The 22,026-nt window shown below is 40.9% G+C and overlaps 1 protein-coding gene across 2 annotated transcripts in view; it reads left to right on the top strand.

The window, feature by feature from the left end:
• The window catches only part of KCNH5 (potassium voltage-gated channel subfamily H member 5), a 210,576-nt gene that overhangs the window by 62,563 nt on the left and 125,987 nt on the right, over nt 1-22,026 (top strand). For both annotated transcript variants that reach the window (XM_080395853.1, XM_080395852.1), the window contains 2 exons: nt 7,503-7,618; nt 11,380-11,772. In XM_080395853.1, coding sequence (XP_080251979.1) covers nt 7,503-7,618; nt 11,380-11,772 — 509 coding nt within the window. The remainder of the gene's footprint in view (nt 1-7,502; nt 7,619-11,379; nt 11,773-22,026) is intronic.

The following is a 22,026-nucleotide window of genomic DNA, read 5'->3' as shown; positions in this document are numbered from 1 at the left end:
TTAAAAATGCATTGTATACCAAATGTAGTCTCGTGGTATGTAAATCTTAGCATTTTTCATCAGTAGATCTCAAAATGGCTTGCAAAGTAGGTCATTAGCCTTATCTTCATTTTGAGGAGAAGAAACTGAAACTCAGAGAGGTGAAGTGATATGCCCAAGATATTACCCATTAATTCTCCACCCATTTTGAGCTCCCCAATAGCTGTAGTGGGGGGGTGGTAACTGGGGGTACAATGCTGACCAAGAACGGAGGTCAGATGTAAAAAAAATATCCCAAGAGTACAGTCATTATCAGACAGTGGAACGCAGGATTTCAAATCAGGAAACGTATCCTAATATTTTGAATTACATTTGAATAGACTCTGTGATTCTTCAGTCTGTAAATTGTTTTACTGCATCGTGGGAGTGATTGAGCATTGTTTGACTATTATTCTATTTATTCAGGAATCTCATTTATTCCCCTCTCTCTAACAAAGCAAACCCAGGCTGATGACTTTTTTTTTTTTTGAAGAGACCATGAACTCTTTCAGCCATACTTCACCTACAATGAAGAGCAAACAGACAGCCATTGTAATGATTTTACTGTCCGAATATCTAGAAATGGTTGAGATTTGTAGATGCTAACTGTAGATGCAAAAGGATGATCTGTGTTGTCAATTGCATTCTGTGCTGCCTAACTCTGAGCAGTGCTAGCTCTTTGCCTTTGTAGGTAAGTCATGGAGTATATATTATTTAAGCATTCTGTATGTTATCTCCTCCGTAAAGAGGAGAACAACCACCTTTCCATGGTCTGGAGGTGTTCGTTATACTTCTGCAGGCGGGAATTAACATGAGCATTGCTGAAATCACCCTCTGCAGTTGTTTTTCACGCAAAATATTTGTCTTAACCCAAGTGTTTTCACTGCAGTCTAAGATACTGGATAGTTCCCTGTTACACTGATTTAAAAGCCATCATTATTTCTGATCCTTTTAAGACCAGACAAACCTTGACAAAAAGGTTAATTGCAACCCAGTAGAGCTACAGTAATGTTTTATTAGGGGGAGCTAGTCATGTCTAGATTTTCCAGAGCAAGTACACTATAAAGAACATTGATATCTCGTCTTGAGATTTTGAACTCTTCATAAACTCTGAGGTACGAATTTAGCTCTAAAATAGTATAGTTTATGAACTAGAGATTTTAATTAATTTTTTTTCAGTGTGGCTGCTAGCTAGGTGGCTAAATCTGTATTTGGACCTCTACAAAACTCCAGAGAGATTGTGGATTTTCAACTGCTAATGAAATTATGGGGAGAATTCGAAGAGTCTTCTCGCTTGTGGATACTTACATTTGAAAATATTTGCTGTTATCTTTGAAGGCGATGGGTAGGGCTATTGACTGCTGAGGTTTGTACAGGGAAGGTGGCTGAAGCACTAGTAGATCAAAACAGCCCAAGTCTTTTTTGCTCATTAGCCTGTGCCAGGGCAGGGACTTCACCCTGGCTGAGGGAACTGCCCGGCTCTGACTCGGTGCCTTGGTGGGAATGTCCCTGTGGGACAGGCACCGGGATTCGCTCCTTGGTGCGAGTGGGAGCACGGTGAGGTGGTTCACAGTTTTTGATGGAGTCTAACCAAATCTCTGCCTGCTTTTTCACTTTGGGAGAAATGAGAGGGATTAAAAGGTTTTGTCTCCAGATAGCCATTAGGAAACAGTGATTCGTTTCTGTCCCATCACTTTCAGCATCACTTCTGCTTGGTGAAGCCTCTCTGGCTGGACTTTCTTTGGACATCTTTTAGCCTGGTCCTTTTCATTCTCTGCCATACACTGCAACAGCATCTTTGACCTGGATGACGTTTCTCCTTAGAGAAGGCAGCAGGATGAGGGAGAGGGTGTTGGAGATGGATGAGTGTTTGTGTACTGGATTGATCTGCAGGATGTATTAATGGGAAGGAGACTGGTGAACAGAAGGGCAGAGAGAGAGCTCCTTGTGGCAATGCAAGAGTGCGGCTCACAGAAGGTCCCTGAACCCAGAGTGAGCAGTGAGTGTGGTGTTGGAGAAGAGCTGTTAGGAGGGCAGCTGCTGCAGAGCTGTTCCTATCCCAGCTGTCCAGTATAAAACAATGACCGATTCAGAATCTCAGGAAGAAAGATGCGTGGGCATAATACTACTCTTGTTGGAAGAGTAGCTGATGGAAAAGTACATGCTATGGTGAATAAGGGGTTTCAGGTGAGATAGTTTGGACTTTCTGACAGTGGAGGGATGGTAGGATCAAGTTTTAAGCTGGAAATACTGTGTTCCCCTTGGACGCCACATAATTTCTGTAGTGGTGTATGGACCTAGTGAGTGGCTGACAGAGCATCAGAGACCCATCTGGAAAGCTTTTCCCTCTCTGAGGAAGTGTTTAGGTGCTCTGCTTTGCTTGACTATTGCCTACCTCTTTTCTGTGCTCCTGCACTCCCTCAGACATCCAGGCACAACATTAACAGCTTCAAGTCATGTCATAGTGTCTAAGGTTTGAAAGAAATACCAATTTAATTTTTTTTTAATTTAGTACTCTGGGTTTTTTTCCCCCTTCAGAGAAACCTTTGGCTCAGCTGTTGCATGAAGTGTGCCACAAGTCATCCCTGGCTCAGTTAGCCCCACAGTCAGAGGGCTGTCAAGTTGGAAGTCTTAATTAAAGCAAGAGATGTGGTTTTGTAGATGTAAAATATTTAATTATGACTAAAATTCATGGAGGATTTAAGAAGTTGCATGCTTGGAAGGACAGCCTTACAGCTGGGCCAAGGCAGAGACTAGTTCATGTCTATCAGTATGCTTGCCTTCTTCATGTCCTATTTTTGTAACTGTATGGAATTGTTAAACCTGCATCTTCAGTTTATTTAAAATGCAGGAATTTTAATTCGAGTAATGGGTAGGAACAGGGAAACGTTTTGCTAGGCTCCTACTTAAGAACAGGCCGGTGTTTTGGATCATGAGAATGAATACAGATTATGAGATACTTTTTTTTCAAAGCAGGGGTACAAATTCTTCCAGTTTTGTCCATGAATCAGAAAGTAATTAAAAAGAACCAGGAAAACCAATCATTTTATGTGTATGTTATTCCACAGTTTTTCAGTTTGAGGTAGTTAGCATCTTCCTCTGAAATACCCAGTTTAACTTCTTGTAAGGGGAAGCAGCTGCTGGCCTGATCTGGTGTGTGATCTGATGATGTTCACTTTGTTTGCAAGAATTTGAGTACAGTGTTGCAAGTTCAGGGTGTTATTTTTCAAATGGTGCTGGGGAAGAAAGATGCAATCCAGCTGAGCTGAAGACAGAATCAGCAGTGTTGCATTTTCTCACAGAGTTCCCACCTCCCCACTCCCCCACTCCCCCCTGCACCTGCTATTTGTTCTGCTCCTTCACTCCTTCCAGACTGAAAATATCTGTGAGGACAAGCGGCCACTAATACGTGGGATCAAATTATCATTCTTTTCAAGTCTCTGTAGAGGAAAAGAAAGGAGAGAATTGTTTGAAGAAACATTGACAGCAGTAGGCAGCTATGCAAATTTTGCCTGGTCTATTTAAACATACACATTGGTTTTAAATATAATTCTGAACTTACCCCGTCTACAACAAGGTCAAGAAACGGAGAAATGTACCCTGTACAGATTATTTCAGACGTGAGGCAGCCTGTATACATTTTCACCTTCCCACTCATGCCCCAGCATCTTGCTGTTGCTATGTTTTTAATTCCCTTTGGTTGTAAATAGGAAACAAAAGAACTTGGTACTTTTTCACGCTATTGCAGATGGATAGATTGGAGCACGTAGAATAATGCAGGACTTTGTGGTGAATTAGGAAAAAAGTCATGTTGGTGTATTCTGTACTTCCAATGCCTAGAATCATGGGCTTCACAGTGAAAATGTGAAGTCTCTAAATGGGGCTGGAAGGGTTTTTGCAAAAGATCTGTGCTAGCACAAAGCAGAGCTTTGGTCTTGGTGGAGAAAGGACATGATGAAATGGTTTGCTCTGTGAAAAGAAGAGGTCAGACCAGATGTGAGCAGAGTGGTAACCCTGCATGCTAAAATATGTGGCTGCTTTCTTTCACATGACCTTGATGATCTTACCAAGGTGGAAAGAGAGTATTTGAAAAACTCATAGTTCTTTCCTTTCTTTTTATTTTTACCGCAAAAAGATTGCTGTTGTTTGTATGTGTCTTACTCCAGCTCCTTGTTGTACATCTTCCTCAACTTCCCCCAGGCTTTTCTGTAGATGTGGCTAATGCAGAACAGATGTTTTTCTTGCCCAAGATGGTGACAAGGGGTTTCTTACCAGTTTTGCATGTGTAAGAGGAGGGGCATTTTTGAAGCCCATGTTTTGGTGAGTGGGATCTCTCAGCCTGTGAAGCACCATGGGAAAGGATTTCTAGAGAGTATATGAAGCCATCTCCTATCATTGCCAGTCCGTGACTCTTCTCCAACTCCTTTATTTAATCACTGTACTGATTAATTCCCTAAACCTTAGAAAATAAAGTAAAACTTGAATCATTAACCATCAGCTATCAGAAATCACAGAATGGTTGAGGTTAGAAGAGACTTCTGGAGGTCACCTTGTCCAACCCCCCAGCTGCCCATGCCCATACAGTTTTTGAGTATCTTCACGGAAGGATGGAGACTCCACATCATCTTTGGGCAACTTGTGCTAGTGCTTGGTCACCTTCACAGTAACAGTGTTTCCTGATGTTCAGAAGGAACCTCCTGTGTTTCGTTTTGTGCCCATTGCCCTGGCCCTGTCACTGGGCACCACTGAAAAGAGCCTGAGGTCCATCCTTTTTGCACCTTCTCTTCAGGTATTTATATACATTAATAAGATCACGCGCCCATCCACGCCCCCCCCACACACGCCCCCCCCACACACACCCCCCCACACACACCCCCCCACACACACACCCCCACCCCCCCTGCCCAAGCCTGTTCTCCAGGCTGAACCATCCCAATTCTTTCAGCCTTTCCTCGTAGGAGAGGTGCTCCAGATGCTCTTTACTCATCTTTGTGGCCCTTTGTTGGACACTATTCAGTTTGTCCGTATCTCCCTTGTACTGGGGAGCCCAGAGTTAGGCACAACGCTCCAGGTACTGGCCTCTCAGGTGCTGAGTAGATGGGAAGGTTCACCTCCTTTGACCTGCTGGCAATACTTTGTCTAATGTGAACGGTACCCTTGGCTGCCTTCATTGCCACACAGGCATGTTGCTAGCTTGTGCTCAGCCTGGACCACCAGGAACCCCAGTTCATTTTCTGCCAAGCTGCTTTCCAGCTGGGGAGCCCCCAACATGTATTGGTGTGTGTGGTTGTACTTCCTTAGGTACTTTGGACTTCTTGTTGAACTTCATGAGGTTCTTGTGAGAATTGGAGTAGCTGACAGAGCTGAAATGTGACAAATAAGGGTGTTTGGGACCGAATCCAGCAGTTTGGCTGTGCTGGTTTTGGCTTTGCCAAGCACTTTTCCATCACTTTTCTATCAGCTCGGTGGGGTAGGGTGACAAACTAAAGTTTGGGGACTGGCCTGAATTCATCCCCATGGACCATAGGGAAGTGTCTGTCAGGGGAGGAGAGCACTGTAAGCATGTGCATGTTTGGGTGAGTACCTGCCCAGGGTCTGGGGGTGGGTGACCACCTGCCCAGAGGAGAGCTGCTCTTTTCCTCTGGTTCTTGCAGCATGGCTGTAGGGTGCCAAAAGCAATTGGCTGGATGCACTGTGGCCTCAGCAGTTGTGAGAAGTGTCGAGGCAGAACAGTCGCAACGCTGCTGCTGTGCTCACTTGCTCTTTGAAATCACTGGCTAAGAAAGATAAAAACAGTTCTGATTTTTGTCTTAAAGCTATCTTCCTGCCACAGTTTTGTATATGATTAGGAAAAAGAACCACAGGATTAGGAAAAAACACATTTTTTTCCTAGAAATTCATAGTTCATACTCAGATCACTATAGTCTGTCTTAAACTTGCTTTATACAGAAGATGCATGGTCCTAATAGAATATCCCTTGTAAGCTTGAGGAGCGTGAAGTGTGTCTGAAATGCACATTTAAGGTTTAGATTTGAAAAATTAATAATATTCCTATTTTTTACCTTTTCCCAGTGCATTTTTTATGTGCCTTTTTGAGGTCGTATGTAAATAGCCAGGCACAAATGGTTCGTTCTGTGCTGATGGTGTATCATGGTATTTAGATATGTTCTGATTGCTGCATGATGAAAAATGGATTTGCATTTGTGTGAATGTGATATAAATGTAGCAAATTGAAAAGCCAAACTAAATTTTTTTTTTTAAGTTTTATTGTCTTGTCTGTTCTCTGCTCTTCATTTTATCTAATCCTGGGCTTCCCTTAACTTTTCAAGTCCCTGACATCGTTTCTCAGATTTGAGGTTTCCCCCAGTTTTCACCTACTTAGCATTCAAGTTAAATAAAAGTAAAACCTTCTCCTGAACCCATTTCCTGTCCGTAACTTGTTCGATATTCTGTACACAGCTGTGTAGTAAAATACCAGGTTATACCTGGCTAACCTGAATGTTGAACATCTCCTTCAGTGTTCTTGGGGAGGCAGTTCCTTCCTGTGGATACTTGGATTTTCAGTTTTCCTGCTTAACACTGAGGTGCTACACTGCTTGAACCCCTGGCATTTTCTTTGCTACTGCTGATTTACCTCATCAGTTGACACATCCACGCCAGCTGTCACATTTGGGTGTTTTTCCAGCAGGATTGACTTGACATGTTCTTGGGTTGGTGCTGCTGTCAGTAACAAACTCTGATTACTCCTTTCTGAATGCTGCAGAAAAAATTTCCCCAGGGGTGGCCCAGTGTGTGGGTCTCAAGCTACCATTAAGGCAGCTGTTTATCATTAGTTTAGCAGCTAAATGTATTTCTTAATGCCATTTAAAATCTAGTGCTAAATCTCTTTAAAGTCTTTTTTTTTTTTTTTTTTTTTTTTTCTGTCTGAAGCATTGCTGTTGCTGTAGCCCTGAATTTCACTGTTTTTTTTTAATAGTTTTTTTCAAAGTTTTAGTTTTATCCCTGAAGACCTGTTGGGGCAGGAAACAGTAAAGACTTGAGGATCAGACTTTTGGGGCTGCTCCAGTGGCCCTGAGTCAGCAGGAACCTTTCTGGATGTGGGGAGGATTTTATTTCAACAGGATTTGCAGACTAGGGAAGCCTTTGCATTAACTTCAGTGGCTTAGAATTAGATTTCAGCAGCACAGTAACTCCCCAGAAGGGTGAAAGCACAATGTGATCCCTCTAACACAATGTCTCCAAAAGGCAGAAGAAAGAACAAGCCAGAGCATTGTGATTTTACTCAGATTTACTCGTGGTTGCCTTGAAGCAGCAATATTTTTCCTCTTTCGCAAGGTCTTTAAGCTTGGAGCCTGAAGCTGTTCTGTGCAGCAATTTAGAGAAACTATTCAAATCTGAGACTTGGTATCGGGAACATGAAAGGAGATTTACTGGCGATGAATGAGCTCCGAGTACTTTTGACATGATTTTCTTCTTTCCCACAGGTTGGACAAAGTTTGCTCGGTTGACGCGGGCCCTGACGAACAGTCGGAGTGTGCTGCAGCAGCTGACGCCGATGAACAAGGCTGAGGTGGTGCACAAACACTCCCGGTTAGCCGAAGTAAGTGGGGCAGATGCCAGCCTGCTCCTTTCATAAGTCAGGAAGAGACATAGGGAAAAACCCCATGCTAATTCTCATTAATAAATAATATTTTTAGAGGAAAATATTTCCCAACTCTCATTTTCCCAACGTCTCCTCTGTTTATCCTGAAGCAGCAGTGTGTGCTAAGCTCGCGCTTCTAGGGCAGGCCATACTCTTTCAGTCATGAAAACAGTCTCCATAGGTCACTTTTACTTACGTGGCCCTGTTTCTGTGCATGCAGTTCTGTTTGCTGGTTGTTGCTTAACTTGGAGTGCAGAGTGTGCTCCTTTACGTGCTGTCTCACAGCAACATGGAACCAAATTGATGTCCTTGATTCCTGTGGATGGTCACTTACTCTCCCAGGGAAATGGGATTGTTTGAGAAACCTCTTTGGAAGCATCCATGTCTGGGTACCTGGGGTTGTACAGCCACGCTGACTACATATACACCTTTATCTTTACTTTCTTGTATAGTCGTTCCTGCAGTGTTTTGCTCCTCATTTTTTTCTTCAGAACTGATGAAATGAACTCTTTGGCAGGTTGCAAACATCTCCTTAACAGTGCAGATGGTGCAACAAGTGAATGCCTTCAGGTTAACTGATGAAACAAAGGTACTGCTTTTGTCGTCATGTCCATCGGTAATGAAAAATATCCAGATCAAAATTATATGGTCGAAATACATGGGCTACTGAATTACAGCCCTACCACCTTCTGCCAGAGAGCTTGTCCTGTGTTCAATGCTAAGAACTGGTAGCAGCTTTAAATGTGTTTGGTTTTTGTTGTGTTTTTTTTTTTTTTTTTCATTCCCCTTCTGGTTTTCGTGGACTTTGATAATAAAACCTCTACTTAAATTAAAATCAGAATGGAAACCCACAGCTTTCAGGTGTCAGCTCTGTGATGTTTTCCTTTAAATTATCCCATACCAATAGCTTGAATGACTGATGAGTTTCTCTTACATGTTGCTTTTCTGATTCATGACATTTCAGTGTTCGTAAATACATTGATATCCATTATTGGTTTAGTCTAGAGAACAAAACACGGGAGAAGATATGGTAGCAATATTCAAATAAGTCTTAAAGCGGTTGCATAGGAGGAGGGAGGAAATTCTCTATAGCTAGAGAAAAAGTAATGGCATTAAGTCACAGCGAGGAAAGGTTAGATCAGGCAGTAAGAAAAGCTCATGTAAGAGAGCAGGTTGTCTCGGGAACAGGTTGCTTGGCGGGTGTGCAGTCCCCTCTCTTAAAAGTTGTTTAGAGCTGCAGAGTGCTGTCAGAGTGCAGGCACGCCATTGTTGTACAGGCCCCGTTTTCAGTATTCCAGTGTCTGTGGAGGAGTGTTATTGTCACAGCTCATCCCTTGCAGAAAATACCGCCCACCTTTATCAGGCTTAGCAGTTATTGGCCATTTTTGTTAGTTGCATACAGGAATAATTCAGAGAGTCTGTGATGAATGCAGCTAACAAGATACTGTGTATTCTTCAGTGGTTTAAAATTAAAAATTCATGCAGCATGAAAGAAATAATCATTATAGTTCAGTGGTCTCCACAGCCACTTGCCACCCACTCACCATGTCAAACTCAGCATGATATTATGTTAAGAATAATAATTATGCTTTTACAGTATCATGGGAGCTCCTAAGCGCTCCACAACTAGAGGCATAGGGAACTATCAAGCATATGTTCATTGCATTCGGCTCGAGCCCTCAGTAGCTATTATTCCAGCTATAGTGAGTCTGTTTCCAGCTTCTGCCCCAGTGAACAAGGCAGGGAACAAATATGTCTGGAGAAACCAAGGAGAGAAGTCCCAGTACTGTTTTGTTATTACAGAAAGTGTTGACCACAGATGAGTCCAGACAGATAACTGGAGATAATGACCAGCTTATAAGTCAAAGCCAAAATGGTGTGTTAAGTGCAGGGGACAATTTTGACATTAAAAGAAGTTTCATGGATTTGCACAAAGGCTGCTGTGAAAAAATGACTGGTTTGATCATTGCTTTTATTCCAGGGGAGGACCCGTGGATCCACCAGGACATTCAGTGTGCCACAGTGCCCAGCTGAACCTTGCCTGCTGGCCGGTTACAGGCATGCTGTTAGCAAGTCTTGTCCTGGTCACTGAGGAAGGGACACTCGGAGCCTCATACTTTTATGAGTCTTACCAGGGGTTTGGCATCTGTGAGGGTCTCTAGAGTGCCATTGGGACCACACAACTCGGTGTGCCTTGCTCTTCAGCTGGAGCTCAACACATGGCTTTTTGTTACACCAAAGCTGGTGTGATATGAGGCTGTAGGCAAAGGGAGCAGCCATGGTCTCCTGGAGGTCTCTGCTGCACTCTCACTGCTGCCTGTGTTGGGGGTCTAGTGTTTTTTTGGCTACAGGATAAATTTGTGCAACTCAGCTGACTTCATAGAAAACAAATGACTAACTAATGTAACAGTAGGTTAGTTTTTCATCGTATTGGTTTTAACTGACTTTCCTCACAGAAAAAAATTGCTAAATGTGACCTTAGGGAGGGTGGGAATAGGTAGGCAGAAGCAGGTTTGCATCCTATCAGATCACAGTCTGACATTGGGCCAGATTAGACATGTTGGGAAGCCACATCCTCCAACACAGAATAAGGCAGGCTGCTGTTGTTGTCCCTTGGTGATTTTTGAGGAACAGATTTTCGGTAGAGCTGACTTTTGCTGTCTAATCTCAGTAACGGCTTTCTCATCTTAAAAATAAGACTGCAAAGAATTAGTGGAAAATCCCTGTCTGTGGTATTCATACTCTTAGTTGTTGTGCTGTTTATTCAGAGCCATTCACTCCTCTTCACTGAGGAAACATCCTGCTTTTGATAGTTTTTACGTGTATAGGACTGCCATACACAATCCAACTGTCCCTGCAAAGATGGTGCATCAGGTGTAGGGCTGAAATGAGTTTAAAAATTGCTGGGATTGTATGTTTTATCCCATACAGACTTGAGATCTCCAAATGTAAAAAGTGTTACTAGTTCCAAAATAGACATGAATCTTTAAGTTGTCGGTGCAATATATTGTCATGTTGTGTGTTCCTTTGTGCTTTTGTTTCTTGTGTTGGACTGAGACAAGAGGTAATTAGATTATCTGGGAGGAATGTCTTAAGCAAATTTGGCTTGGTTCCTTTGCAATGTTTCTAGTTTCACTTTTTACAAAAGTCCATGTGCAGGAGGTTATAGTCATATGCAAAAAAGAAAAGTAATTAGGAGAAATAAAGGAGAACCTACTAGCAATGCTGAGCTTGTAAAAGCAAAAACTCTTTGAAGGAGGTGAGAAGGAAGCATGATATTGCCAGGGTGTTAGGGCAGAAATTGTGCACGCAATGCTTTGTTTTAGGAGGTGGTCAGCCAACAAGGCTGAAGTCTGGTTTACCTTTGATAGGGTATTTTTCTGGCTCAACAGTGGTTTAAAAAAGGGGTCAGGCATGAAGAGTTAGTCTTGTAACACTTCAAAATATGAAGGAATACTTGTGTGTATAACTGCAGAGCATAAGCTGTTGTGTCAGTTTCTCCTCAGTCCGTCAGCAAAGACCTTAGATGCTGTGCTGTTCCCATTCATCAAGTGGCAGCTGCCTCCATAGATTCTTAATACATCAGATAATTTAGAAACTGCAGGTTGAATTGCAGTGTTCAATGAACACAGTCCTGTCTTTATGCTGTTCCTTGCAGAAATCCCCTTATTGGATCATATTCATTAAAACCAGTAACATTTGCTTTCTGTCTTTTATAGGTTCTTCAGCTGGGATCTGATATTCTTCCTCAGTACAAGCAAGAAGCTCCAAAGACTCCACCACACATTATACTGCATTATTGTGCTTTTAAGACCACTTGGGACTGGGTCATCTTAATTCTAACCTTCTACACAGCAATTATGGTTCCATATAATGTCTCCTTCAAGACAAAACAGAACAACATTGCCTGGCTCGTGCTGGACAGCGTCGTGGATGTTATTTTTCTGGTTGACATTGTTTTGAACTTTCATACGACCTTTGTTGGCCCTGGCGGAGAGGTTATATCTGATCCTAAACTCATAAGGATGAACTACCTGAAAACATGGTTTGTGATTGATCTTCTGTCCTGTTTACCATATGACATCATCAATGCCTTTGAGAATGTGGATGAGGTAAGTGATGGCAGTCCACCTCAAAAGACTTGTTTTAATTAGGAGTTAATTTAGGTGCATGCTCCCAGGCATCTGACAGCAATAAGAAGCAACTGAAGCTCTGTGCAAATATGGAGGGGTGGCCTTAAGCTGCTGGATTTTACCTACGTGGCACTCCTGTGTCGGAGAAGAGGTATCTTAAGATTTGGGTACCACGTGTGGATGTGTGCATTAATGGATGTGGGGTTTGGAATCGCTTTTCATCCAAAAGCATTGTTGTACATCCATATCCAAATAGGCTGGAGCAGTTGAGATGTCCCCCTGCCACAGCCTCCTTTTTAAGCTCATAGCCAGTGATTGCCCTTAAGCAGTCCTAACCCTTTGCAGGGCAATCTAATACAGCTTAATGTAAATAATCAAAACTCTGTATCTGCTCTGACTGAAGCTGGTGGCAAGTTTGCCACTGACTTATGTGGAAATACAGAATGTCTCTGAATGAGAATTTTTAAAATCCTGCCCTAGAATTCTTGAACCATGCTGTAATTTTTTTTTGTGATGTCTTTTTAAATATCTGATTGAGAGGGAGGTTTATCTCATTTTTTTTTAAACAGTTCTTGATCTACTGCTGGAATTTTAGAAAAACTGTAGAAACTGATTGAGGAGAGAAGACATAAATGTCTTGAATGGAAACTAAATTAAAGCTTTTTAACTGCTAAATGTATTAACATTTATGAAATTGAGCTTGTAGCCTAAGATAATAGAGAAAACAAGCAATAGCTACAACATAATGCATGCACAAGTCAGCGTAGAGAAAATTCATTATTAAACTGCAACTATAATGGCATTAGGACTTGTTTTAATTTTTCTTTAGGGCCGTAAAGAGATGAAAAAGCCTCTGTTCATTTTTTGACATTTCAACAGCTTTCTCTTAGAACACCATTGAGTAGTGTTGTTTGGTTTTTTTAATTCTCAAATTCTGCAGTTGTGTATCCTCACTATATAAAATCTACGTTCTTATTTTTTAGTGCAGACTTTGTAGAGCTCCTTTAAAATTCCATCCCTGTCTCTTTGCTGAGTACCATCTTTTGACATTGTTCCACTTTATTTATAGCAAATACGACAGAAGTGATAATACTTGCAGCTTAAATTCAAGATCATCTGAGGGCTCCCCATCTGAAAGCAGGTTGTATAGTCAGGGTGTGTAAGGAGGTGCTATTATCAAGGTTGTAAATATAATACAGGTTTATAAAATAGCCAATTTCAGACTGAGAAACCTGATTTTTATAGAAGTGCAATGTTCTTTCCAGATTTTTGTGCTTTAATATGTAAAACAAACAGAAAATTTCTGTACCCAAGCAGTACAGATTTAGATGACGAGCTTAACCTCTTTCTCTAACATATAGATGGAAAATAAACAAACTATCTGTAATATTTGTGACAGTGAAGGGGATCATTGGCATAGTGCACTATAATTGAGGCATGCTTAAAGTGGCAAACTTTAACCAAAATGTAATAAAAATAGCAAGGTATCATGAGCTCCAGTGATCCTGGAGCTGCTGTCATTTACCTTCAAACATATGAAATATCGACTCATTTTTAAGAGAACAGATAGTAACATTTATTTCTCATGAAATGGGGTGTTATGGCCCTGGAGCCTCCAGCAGACACTGGAGTAGTATAACTGCTTATGTACTAGCATGCAAAGCCCTCCACCTCCAGTTTCCCCTAGTACCTGAAAAGAATTGAAGTGATTATGAAAACAGGTATGTAAACAGTCAGTTTTTTCTCCTTGGGTTAACATTTTGCCTTTTTTCTGTCTTCCAGTGGAGATTTGTGTCTGTGTGTGTGCAAGAGACAGTGTCTTCCTTTGTGACATTTAAGTCTTCTGAGGCGGTCAGTGTGTTCTGGGTGGTTGTAGTTACCAATGCTCTTTATCTTCATTTGACTTTTAGCATTTATTTTAACTGGCTTTTCTTTTCTGGGGTTTAACTTTCTCGCTCACTAGCAGCAGTGTGCTCAAACACTGTTCATAGATAAAGAATAACTAAATCAATAAGCTTAATTTGGAAGAAATAATCTGATTGATTAAAAGGAGAGTGTTTCTCATTAGAAGGTGAGTGTTTCCTTGTTAGGACAAGTAGGAAAGAGCAGAGTTCTTTTAGCTCTTGATTCTGGTAGGTTTTAGTTCTTTATCTTGGCCCGTGGTGTTGGATGAGGGCATTTGTCTTTAGTATTAAAGAAGGTGATTGTGGCACTTCGGTGAAAGTTAACTGAAAATCAGAGCTTAGTGGTATAGACCTTGTGGGCAGAGTCCTGGTGCTCTCTGTGGTCTTGGTATGGTGGCAAAGGATGGACCTAAATCAGAGTGATTAGCCCTAAAAGCCAGCTGAGTAAAAGGTGGCTTTCCAAACTTCCCTCCTGTGTCCCACCTCCATCCTCCTTTTTCCACATAAAGCATCAGATGCAGTTTTGTTAGTTGATACAGGACTAGGTGGGGAGGACATCACTGCAGGCCATTTCTTTTCCTCCTTATGGGCAGGTTTCTCACACATTAAGGAAGGATAAAGCCAAGGAACTTTAAGGTTTGTGTCTCTGTTGTATATGTACATTACTATATGTGATAAAGGTGCTTGGAGGTTCTCATGCACAGGCTGCTGAGTCTTTGTATGAGATGCCTTATGCAGGTGAGTGCTGTTTATAATGTCAGAATTAAGGACATAATTGAAAGATTTTTAAAAAAGGAGTTTGAAGAAAGGAAATGTGAGTTTTGTTACTGAGGATTGGAGTTCTTCAAAGGCAGTTAGTTTTGGCTGGAGTAGGAACAGTGTCCTTTCCATCACGGAAAACATTAGGCCAAGGCCGCAGTGTTGTGAAATTCCCACCTGAAGGAAACATGACTGCAAATCAAAGTTATGTTGTTATTGAGAAGATGTAAAGCCTTAACAGAAGGATATGATGAAAATAATTATGACACACAAATTGAGAATTTGGGGGGATTAAGATGGTTTGAGGCAGAATTAGAAGTGTAGTTTTCCATGCTTGGAGTTACAGAGCCAGGTTCTTTCAGTCTGCTCAGGGGGGTTTGGGTGTATGACAAGGAGGGGAAAGGTAAGATAATGAGAGAGAGAGAGAGAGAGAGAGAGAGATACCTTGCACAGCACAGAGTGATCTAAATTGATGTGATGGATGAGGAATTAAGTATGTAAGTGGTACTGAAAGGGTAGGAAAACAAGGTAAAATAGGCTGGAGAAAAATGAGCTGAGAGAGAGGAAAGTGGAATCCTTAGTGAGATACGTACTTTATTTAAGAAAATTGGTAGGGTGATAGTCCCAGAAATCAGAAAAATACATGGCATCTTTTCTAATTGGGAAACATTATTTGCACTGAAATACATCCTAGTTAAACCAAAGCCACATCGAAAACCTTTCATATGTAGTAGTGTGAGAAAGGACACTGTAAAACATACTGAGGAATCTAGCCAGTTTTTAAGGTATGAACCAGAATGGAGGATGTGTGCTCAGAGTCTCTGAAACTAGGCTGTTTTTTAAAATATTTTTTTAAAAGTAAAAAAGTTCTCTGAAACTTCAGATTTAGTCCAAAAGTGCATGTCTGCCTCTTCTTTTAAATTAAAAGAAAAAAAAAATAAACAACAACAAAAAAAGGAGTTTGGAGTAATGGGGAATATGGTGTTTGGATCCAAAGATGATCAGAGTGGTGTGTGTTGGAAGGAGCCTTAAAGATCATCTAGTTCCACCCCCTGCCGTGAGCAGGGACACCTTCCTCAGACCAGGTTGCTCAAACCCCGTCCATTCTGGTCACACGAAGTTGCTATCGTTATTAGGCTGTGAAGTACGTAGCGACTGAAAGTTCGATTTTTGTCTTGGCATTACCTGTCACTTGTGATTCTCATTTTTTTCCCCTGAGTACTTTGGCTGTATGTATCAACTCTTCCATTGGTGTATGCACCATCACTTATGTTTCTAAAATCTAAGCCCCTGCTTTTGAAGCTAGATAATTATGTTACCTTGAGGCTTAACCTAGATATGGTTCCACCTACTAGAGAGATGTAAATATCCAATGACTGTCAGTCTGGGCTACCAAAAGGTTGTTTTTGGAATGGGTAACCATCAATTCCATACAAGTCAAGTTATCAGTCACACTGCAGATAGTCAGCAGATGGGTTTACCGTGTGCCTGAGGATGCTGATCCCATTTGTTGTTCAGATACGATCAAACCATGCTACAGCTCCCTTTGGGACCAGATGGATTTATATCCCAGGGAAACCAGGATGTTGTGCAGGTGCTTGGCTCTTGTCCCCACATGGACCCATGCAACTGGGAGAGTACCTGGAGCTGGCAGGCCCTCAGGTACTCACACTCAGATACACGCAAGCTAATACAGTGCTGCTGAGGGCTGCATTTGAGCCTTTGTAAATTAGTATATAGAATAAATACGCCCAAAGCTACTAGGTGAATGGACAAGCTTTTTGTCAAATGGAAAATGCTTCCCCAAATGAATTGTTAAATACAGCTGAAAAAGCCTCCTTTGCTGTTTGGAAAAATATTGGTGTCTCTATTTATGTATTTATTAACTTATTTATTTATTTTCTGGGAATTTTCACTGAGAATCATGAATTTCTGCATTTGTAATGAAACAAAACCTAGAGGCTTCATCTCATCTCTGCCAGAAACGTGGCTCTAAAATGACATGGCACATGTTGTGAAGAATGGGACCAGATGTCAGGATAATACGTACAGATAGCCAAATCGATGGCTTTCAAATGGGTTGTATAAAAGATCATCCTTTCTGCAAAAATTAGTTTTCATGAGCCAATGGCTGGAATTGAAAGCAGACGAATTTAAACGACCTAAAACTCTGAAGTTCTATGTCTATTGTTTAATAATGTAAGACTGCATGACCCAATGGCCTTTAAAATTTAGTGATCTGTGCAGGACATACTAGGGCATGGAATCCTTGTAATCGTAATCTTCTTTTAATTACTATTATTGATCTATTTCAGCGGTGGCAGAAATTTTTTTGTCACTGCAATTAATAGCAACTAAAATAGCAATATCTGTAAACTGAAAGCAAATAAAAGCTGAGAAAAACTATTTTAGCCATATTCACATCTGCAGGGCTTTACTGCTAACGTTCCCTTTTCAGGAGATATTTGAAGAAGGGTTTATGGACCCCATTCTGAGTGGCATATTCAAGGTGAAAATATAACTGTGTGTTTCAAGCATGCGGTTTTGGCTTTGAAACGGTCTATGGCTAGCTACCCTTCTTAAATCTAGGTGGCTGACATGAAGAAAATAATTCCCAGAACTAAATCCCTGCTGCAGCCAAGTGTTAAACTATGATGAAAACTCCTAGCAACGTAACGACAAGACGTGCTAAGCCTGGGACCTGGCATTTTCCCCTTTGTTATGCAGTCAGAAGGCAATTAAATATGAAGAATACTGTCATCCTGCTGGAGTGTGTGGAAAGCCACAATATAATAATACCATATAATAATAATTCCAAATATAAATATATCCACCTTAGGCATATATTACGTAGGTGGTCAGCTATAATTCACCCTTGTCACTTCTTCATCCCTGTCAGCCCTGTTGCACTTAGTTGCAGAATTGCACCACGTCTCTTTAGCCTTTATTCAAGCTAAGGTTTTATTCAAGTTCTGTCACTGTTTAATTACCATTATTTTTTTAATGCTATACAAGGTCTGGGATATTTCTGCAGGTTCCCCTGTGGAGACACATGGATGTCATCTTGATGTGAGGGGCAACTTGTGAAAGGAAGGATCTGAACTGGAGTTGATGGAGGGGAGGGGGAGCGGGGATGGGAGGGAGGGCAGACAGGGTTGTCCCACAAGATGGATGTGACCTGGTAGCCTCATGGTGCACCGCTCTGATGCGGATTACGGCATACTGAACTTTAATTATATCTCAGTGGCCTTCCCCCCCCCCCCCCTTTTTTTTTTTTAATGTGTTGTATATGTTACTGGGAAGCAGATGTTGGGTACAAGCCATGTAAATCAGATCTTCAGTCAGAGCCGTATTAAGTGATACAGAGTCCAATTGGGGCAAATTGTGTATGGAGTACTTTCAAGGGAAGCTTTGAGTCCTGCGTGATCCCTTTTCTTACAAAAGAGGCGAAGCAAATGAAATAATCCGGTCAGATACTCACTGAAATAATGCTGATGGGAATAGCACAAATCCATATTACTGAGATTGCTGTGCACAGCCGTCAATGGGAGGAAAAGAGTCGCAGGCTTAGGGACTGGCAATTACTCTGCACAAAATGGAGAAACTAACTGCATGGCTAATATCAGAATTAGCAAAGTTTTGCTAGCAAGACAGCCTTGTATCTTGGTGTGAGTCTTATTGTGTGTTACGTCTACCCCTTGGCGGCAGGCTTATGTGTAGTTCCAGAAGTACCTGCAGGACCATTGCAGCTCAGGTTACTCTCTCCAGATACTTCTTCTTTTCCCTTTTTTTTTTTTTTTTTTTTTTTTATTCCTATATTGGCATAGAAAATTGGTTTGTTGCTGGCATTAAACTATCAGCTAAGTTCCGCAAACTGCTCAAAAGCTGTCCCAACCAATGTGACGCACCTTCTCCCTCCCATTTCATCCTCTGTCTGCTTTCCCTAAGTAAGTGAAAATTATCAGATTTCATGATATCATCCTCTTTTTTTTTTTCTTTTTTTTTTCACCCAGCTGAGCACATGGACACAGTAACAAATAAATAGTGCAAAGATGCCACATCCCCCTTAACTTGAATCTGGAAGAAATATTTTGAAATTGCCCTTCTTTTTATAACCTCGGTTATTCAATGTTTGAAATGTATTGCATTGTATAGTTATACCATAAACAACTCACTAGAAGTTTATTTATAATATTATAGCTTATTGACATTTGTGTTAGGGGGAAAAGTATGAAAAGCTCACCCATCCTTCTGGAAAAAATAAATCTCAAGCGATAAATTTAGAGGTGCTTTCAGAGGCTGCATGAGAAAACCTACTTACTTTCATTTTGCTGTGAGGACTCAATTTTGCGCTCACTGCGGTCACTACTCCCATTGGTGCCAGTGGTGCCAGGTCAAATATTAGATGGACTCTGCTTGTATCTGGACCCAGGATCTAGATAGCTTGTGCAAAAGCAAATCCCCTTACTCCCATGTGGTTTTGCAAAATTGAATGCAATCCTAAATTCGGTTCTTACAGCGATGATAAATCAGAAATGTTGCTTTTTTATTTTTTTAATTATAGTGTTTTGATTTGTAACTATGCAATTTTATAACATTAATTGTTTATCTAAAAAGAAGGGTTTCTGAGATATGTTGGCAGATTAATTTTAACATTAACTCCAGTAAAGAAGCATTTAAGGAGCTAGCCAGGGATTTTAGAGCTAAGCTCTATTTAAGTAGCTAAGCTCAAAAATTTATTTTGGGAATGATTTGCTGGTTAAATTTCAGACAGCCTATAAGTCCTCCTGGATACTCCTCCAGCACTCCTGTACTGCACGGAATAGTACCTTCTGGGTATGTGCCTGCAGCTTACCGGCTCTTGTTGGCAAGACTCACCATTTCAGTTGTTCCCAAAATCTGTAGGCACTTTGTTTTCTTTTACTTTGTGTACCATCATGTAACAACTGCTCTGTGAAGATTGCTCAAGGTTTACAAAAATGGTGGCTTTTTCACTGCTTCAGTACCAAATGCTGTGCTGTATCTTAACTTCACAAATCAGTTAAGTGATTTGTTTGGGTCAATTATTTTTTTTAATATATAATTACTGCTGGTGAGGGAAAGGTAATGGAATTTTTGCCCATGCTTCTTTAAATAAAGTATATGGACTGCATTTCAAGCTGTACTAAGCATGGGATTCATCTAACGAAACACAGGGCCAGGCATGGTCCACAAGGAGATGCAGGCACATTCAGGGTCTGGCTCCTCATGTTCTAAGGTGCACCTTCAAAACAGGTCTGAGGAGTCACCCTGCCCTAAAATGCCTGTTTCTCACCACTGACTGTAACGACACACTAGTGCGACTAGCTCAGCTGCAGACTCCTCCGTGGTATAGTTTAGGCTGAGGTGACATGCATCCTCCTTTTGAGAGTGTATTTGCCTCACTTTGACTTTTCAAAGGATAAAAACAAAAGCAGAAAAATACTATAGGGGTAAAACTCACAGGGACCTTTTGAGTCACTGAGCCGTTGGCTTTCATGGGCAGGTTCATCATATCACTCTTCCCATAAATGGTCAAAATCCACTTTAACTCATGGTGTCTGCAAGTCTGCCTTAATTTGAGGTCTGTGCATTTGTTCCTGTGCTGACCTTCTTGGTTAAATACTACTTTTCCTTCCCTCATGTTTATCTCATCAATGTGCTTCAAAAGAACAGTCATCCCCCCCTCCCCCTGCATAAACATGCCTGTTTTCCTTTCCTTAATCTAGGCAAACTGATCATGTCTAGAAACCTTATTTATGCAATTTTATGAACATTTTCTTGGCCATTCCAGCTGCCTGCCTGTGTGTGGAGTTAAGTTTAAGTACATCTGTTTAACACAGAGCTGTACATATTACTCCAGGCGAGAATTCATCTTTGCTTTGTAATTGGGGTTTGGCTTTTCCTCTTGATGTTGGAAACACTCGACTCATCCGTCCTGAAACTGGATTAACCTCTACTGTGAGTGCAACCCACTGATTGCTCTGAGTCACTGTGGGATTAACCCATATTCCCAAATATTTATTTTTCTCTGTCATCTTCAGCTAAAGATCATTGTAGTTGTAGACATTTTTGTTAATTTGCCCTGTAATGGATGCCTTGAGACTGCCTTGTTAAGCTTTATCACATTTTCCTTTATTCCCACTCAGTTATTCTTTGCACTGACAGTGTGTTCCAAAGGTGTGCCATCAGTAGATTTTGTGACAATATCATATTTCTGCTTCTTTCACTAAGAAACCGGTGAAATCACCGAGAGCTGACACTTGTAACCCTTGCTAGGCTTCTTTTTAATGGTTTACATTTTGCCATCCTTTTCACAAGTTCTTCAGTCACCTTACCATCCCAGTTGTGGTCCCTCAGTCACCTTACCATCCCAGTTGTGGTCCCTGCTTTCTCTGTGTTTCTTAATAATTTCACCCCTTACATTACTGAAATACTACTTATCTTTTATTTAGAAAATGGGGTGAGTTGTCAGAGAAAGCTATCAGGAGAATTTGGCTAGTACCCAGCTAACCTAAGCTTAGCAAACCTATTGCTGCACTGATTGCATTTTGATTTATCTCAGTGTTTCTGATTAGTCTTTCCCTTAACATTTGTTCAGGTAATGTATCTGTTTATTTCCTCCTTGAAGCATTAGCTTTTCTGGAAAACATCAACATCATCATTGAAAACTAAAGCTAAGAATTAATTTAATTTTTCACCCAAGCCTGGATTATTTTTACTTCATTGCAGCTTGATCACTTAAGTTCTTTTTTCATTTATGAATGTGAAGAATCTTTGGGTATTTGTTTTAATGTTCTTTACAAGGAAGAGTTCAGCCTGACATTTGGCAATTCTTACTTTATCCCTATTTTTACCCTCTAAGGTGTAGCTTTTTGTTGATCAACTTTTTTATTTCTTATATATTGTTAGTCCTCTGTTTCTGTTTTCTTCCTTGGGGTGATTATGTATGCGTTTATAACTGATGCCCAGCTTTACAAGTTTTCCCCCTTTCTTTGAGGTACAACCTTTGGATATTTCTTACCTTTTGAGATTCCAGGTGTCCTCTGCTTCCAGGTGTCTGACTCTCCTATCTTTCACAGTCCAGTTGTCTTCATTTATTATTGTCTATAGTTCAATATATTATACTTAATAATTTACCAGCTCTTTCCCTTTTGAGATCAAGAACCCCAGTTCAGTTTACTTTGTGATTGTACATTTTTTTTATGAACTAATTCAGTTCCTTCTTTAAGCCAATGGGGACTTCTGTGAAACCCTGTCAGAACCAAGGGTAGTGTAGCATCACTTTCTGTGGAATAATTGGCTATTCAATGGAGGAACAAGTACGCTATTGTATCTGCAGAAAATCTCAGCCTACTGTTATTAATAAGATTTGTTCTCCAACCTCATATTGAGGAAGATGCCTCAGCTCCGTAATATCTGTCTCTGTAATAACACGATATGGGTTTGGATGCTGCCCAGATCTGGGCTATCCAGATTTCTAAGGATGGGTTTAATTTCTCCTTCCTTAAACTGTGTGATAGGCTTCAGCTTCTTTGTATTCAGTGGTGGG

The sequence above is a fragment of the Falco punctatus genome, assembly GCF_963210335.1.
Source record: "Falco punctatus genome assembly, chromosome: 7".
NCBI lineage: Eukaryota > Metazoa > Chordata > Aves > Falconiformes > Falconidae > Falco > Falco punctatus.
This window is presented reverse-complemented; position numbering and strand designations above follow the sequence as displayed.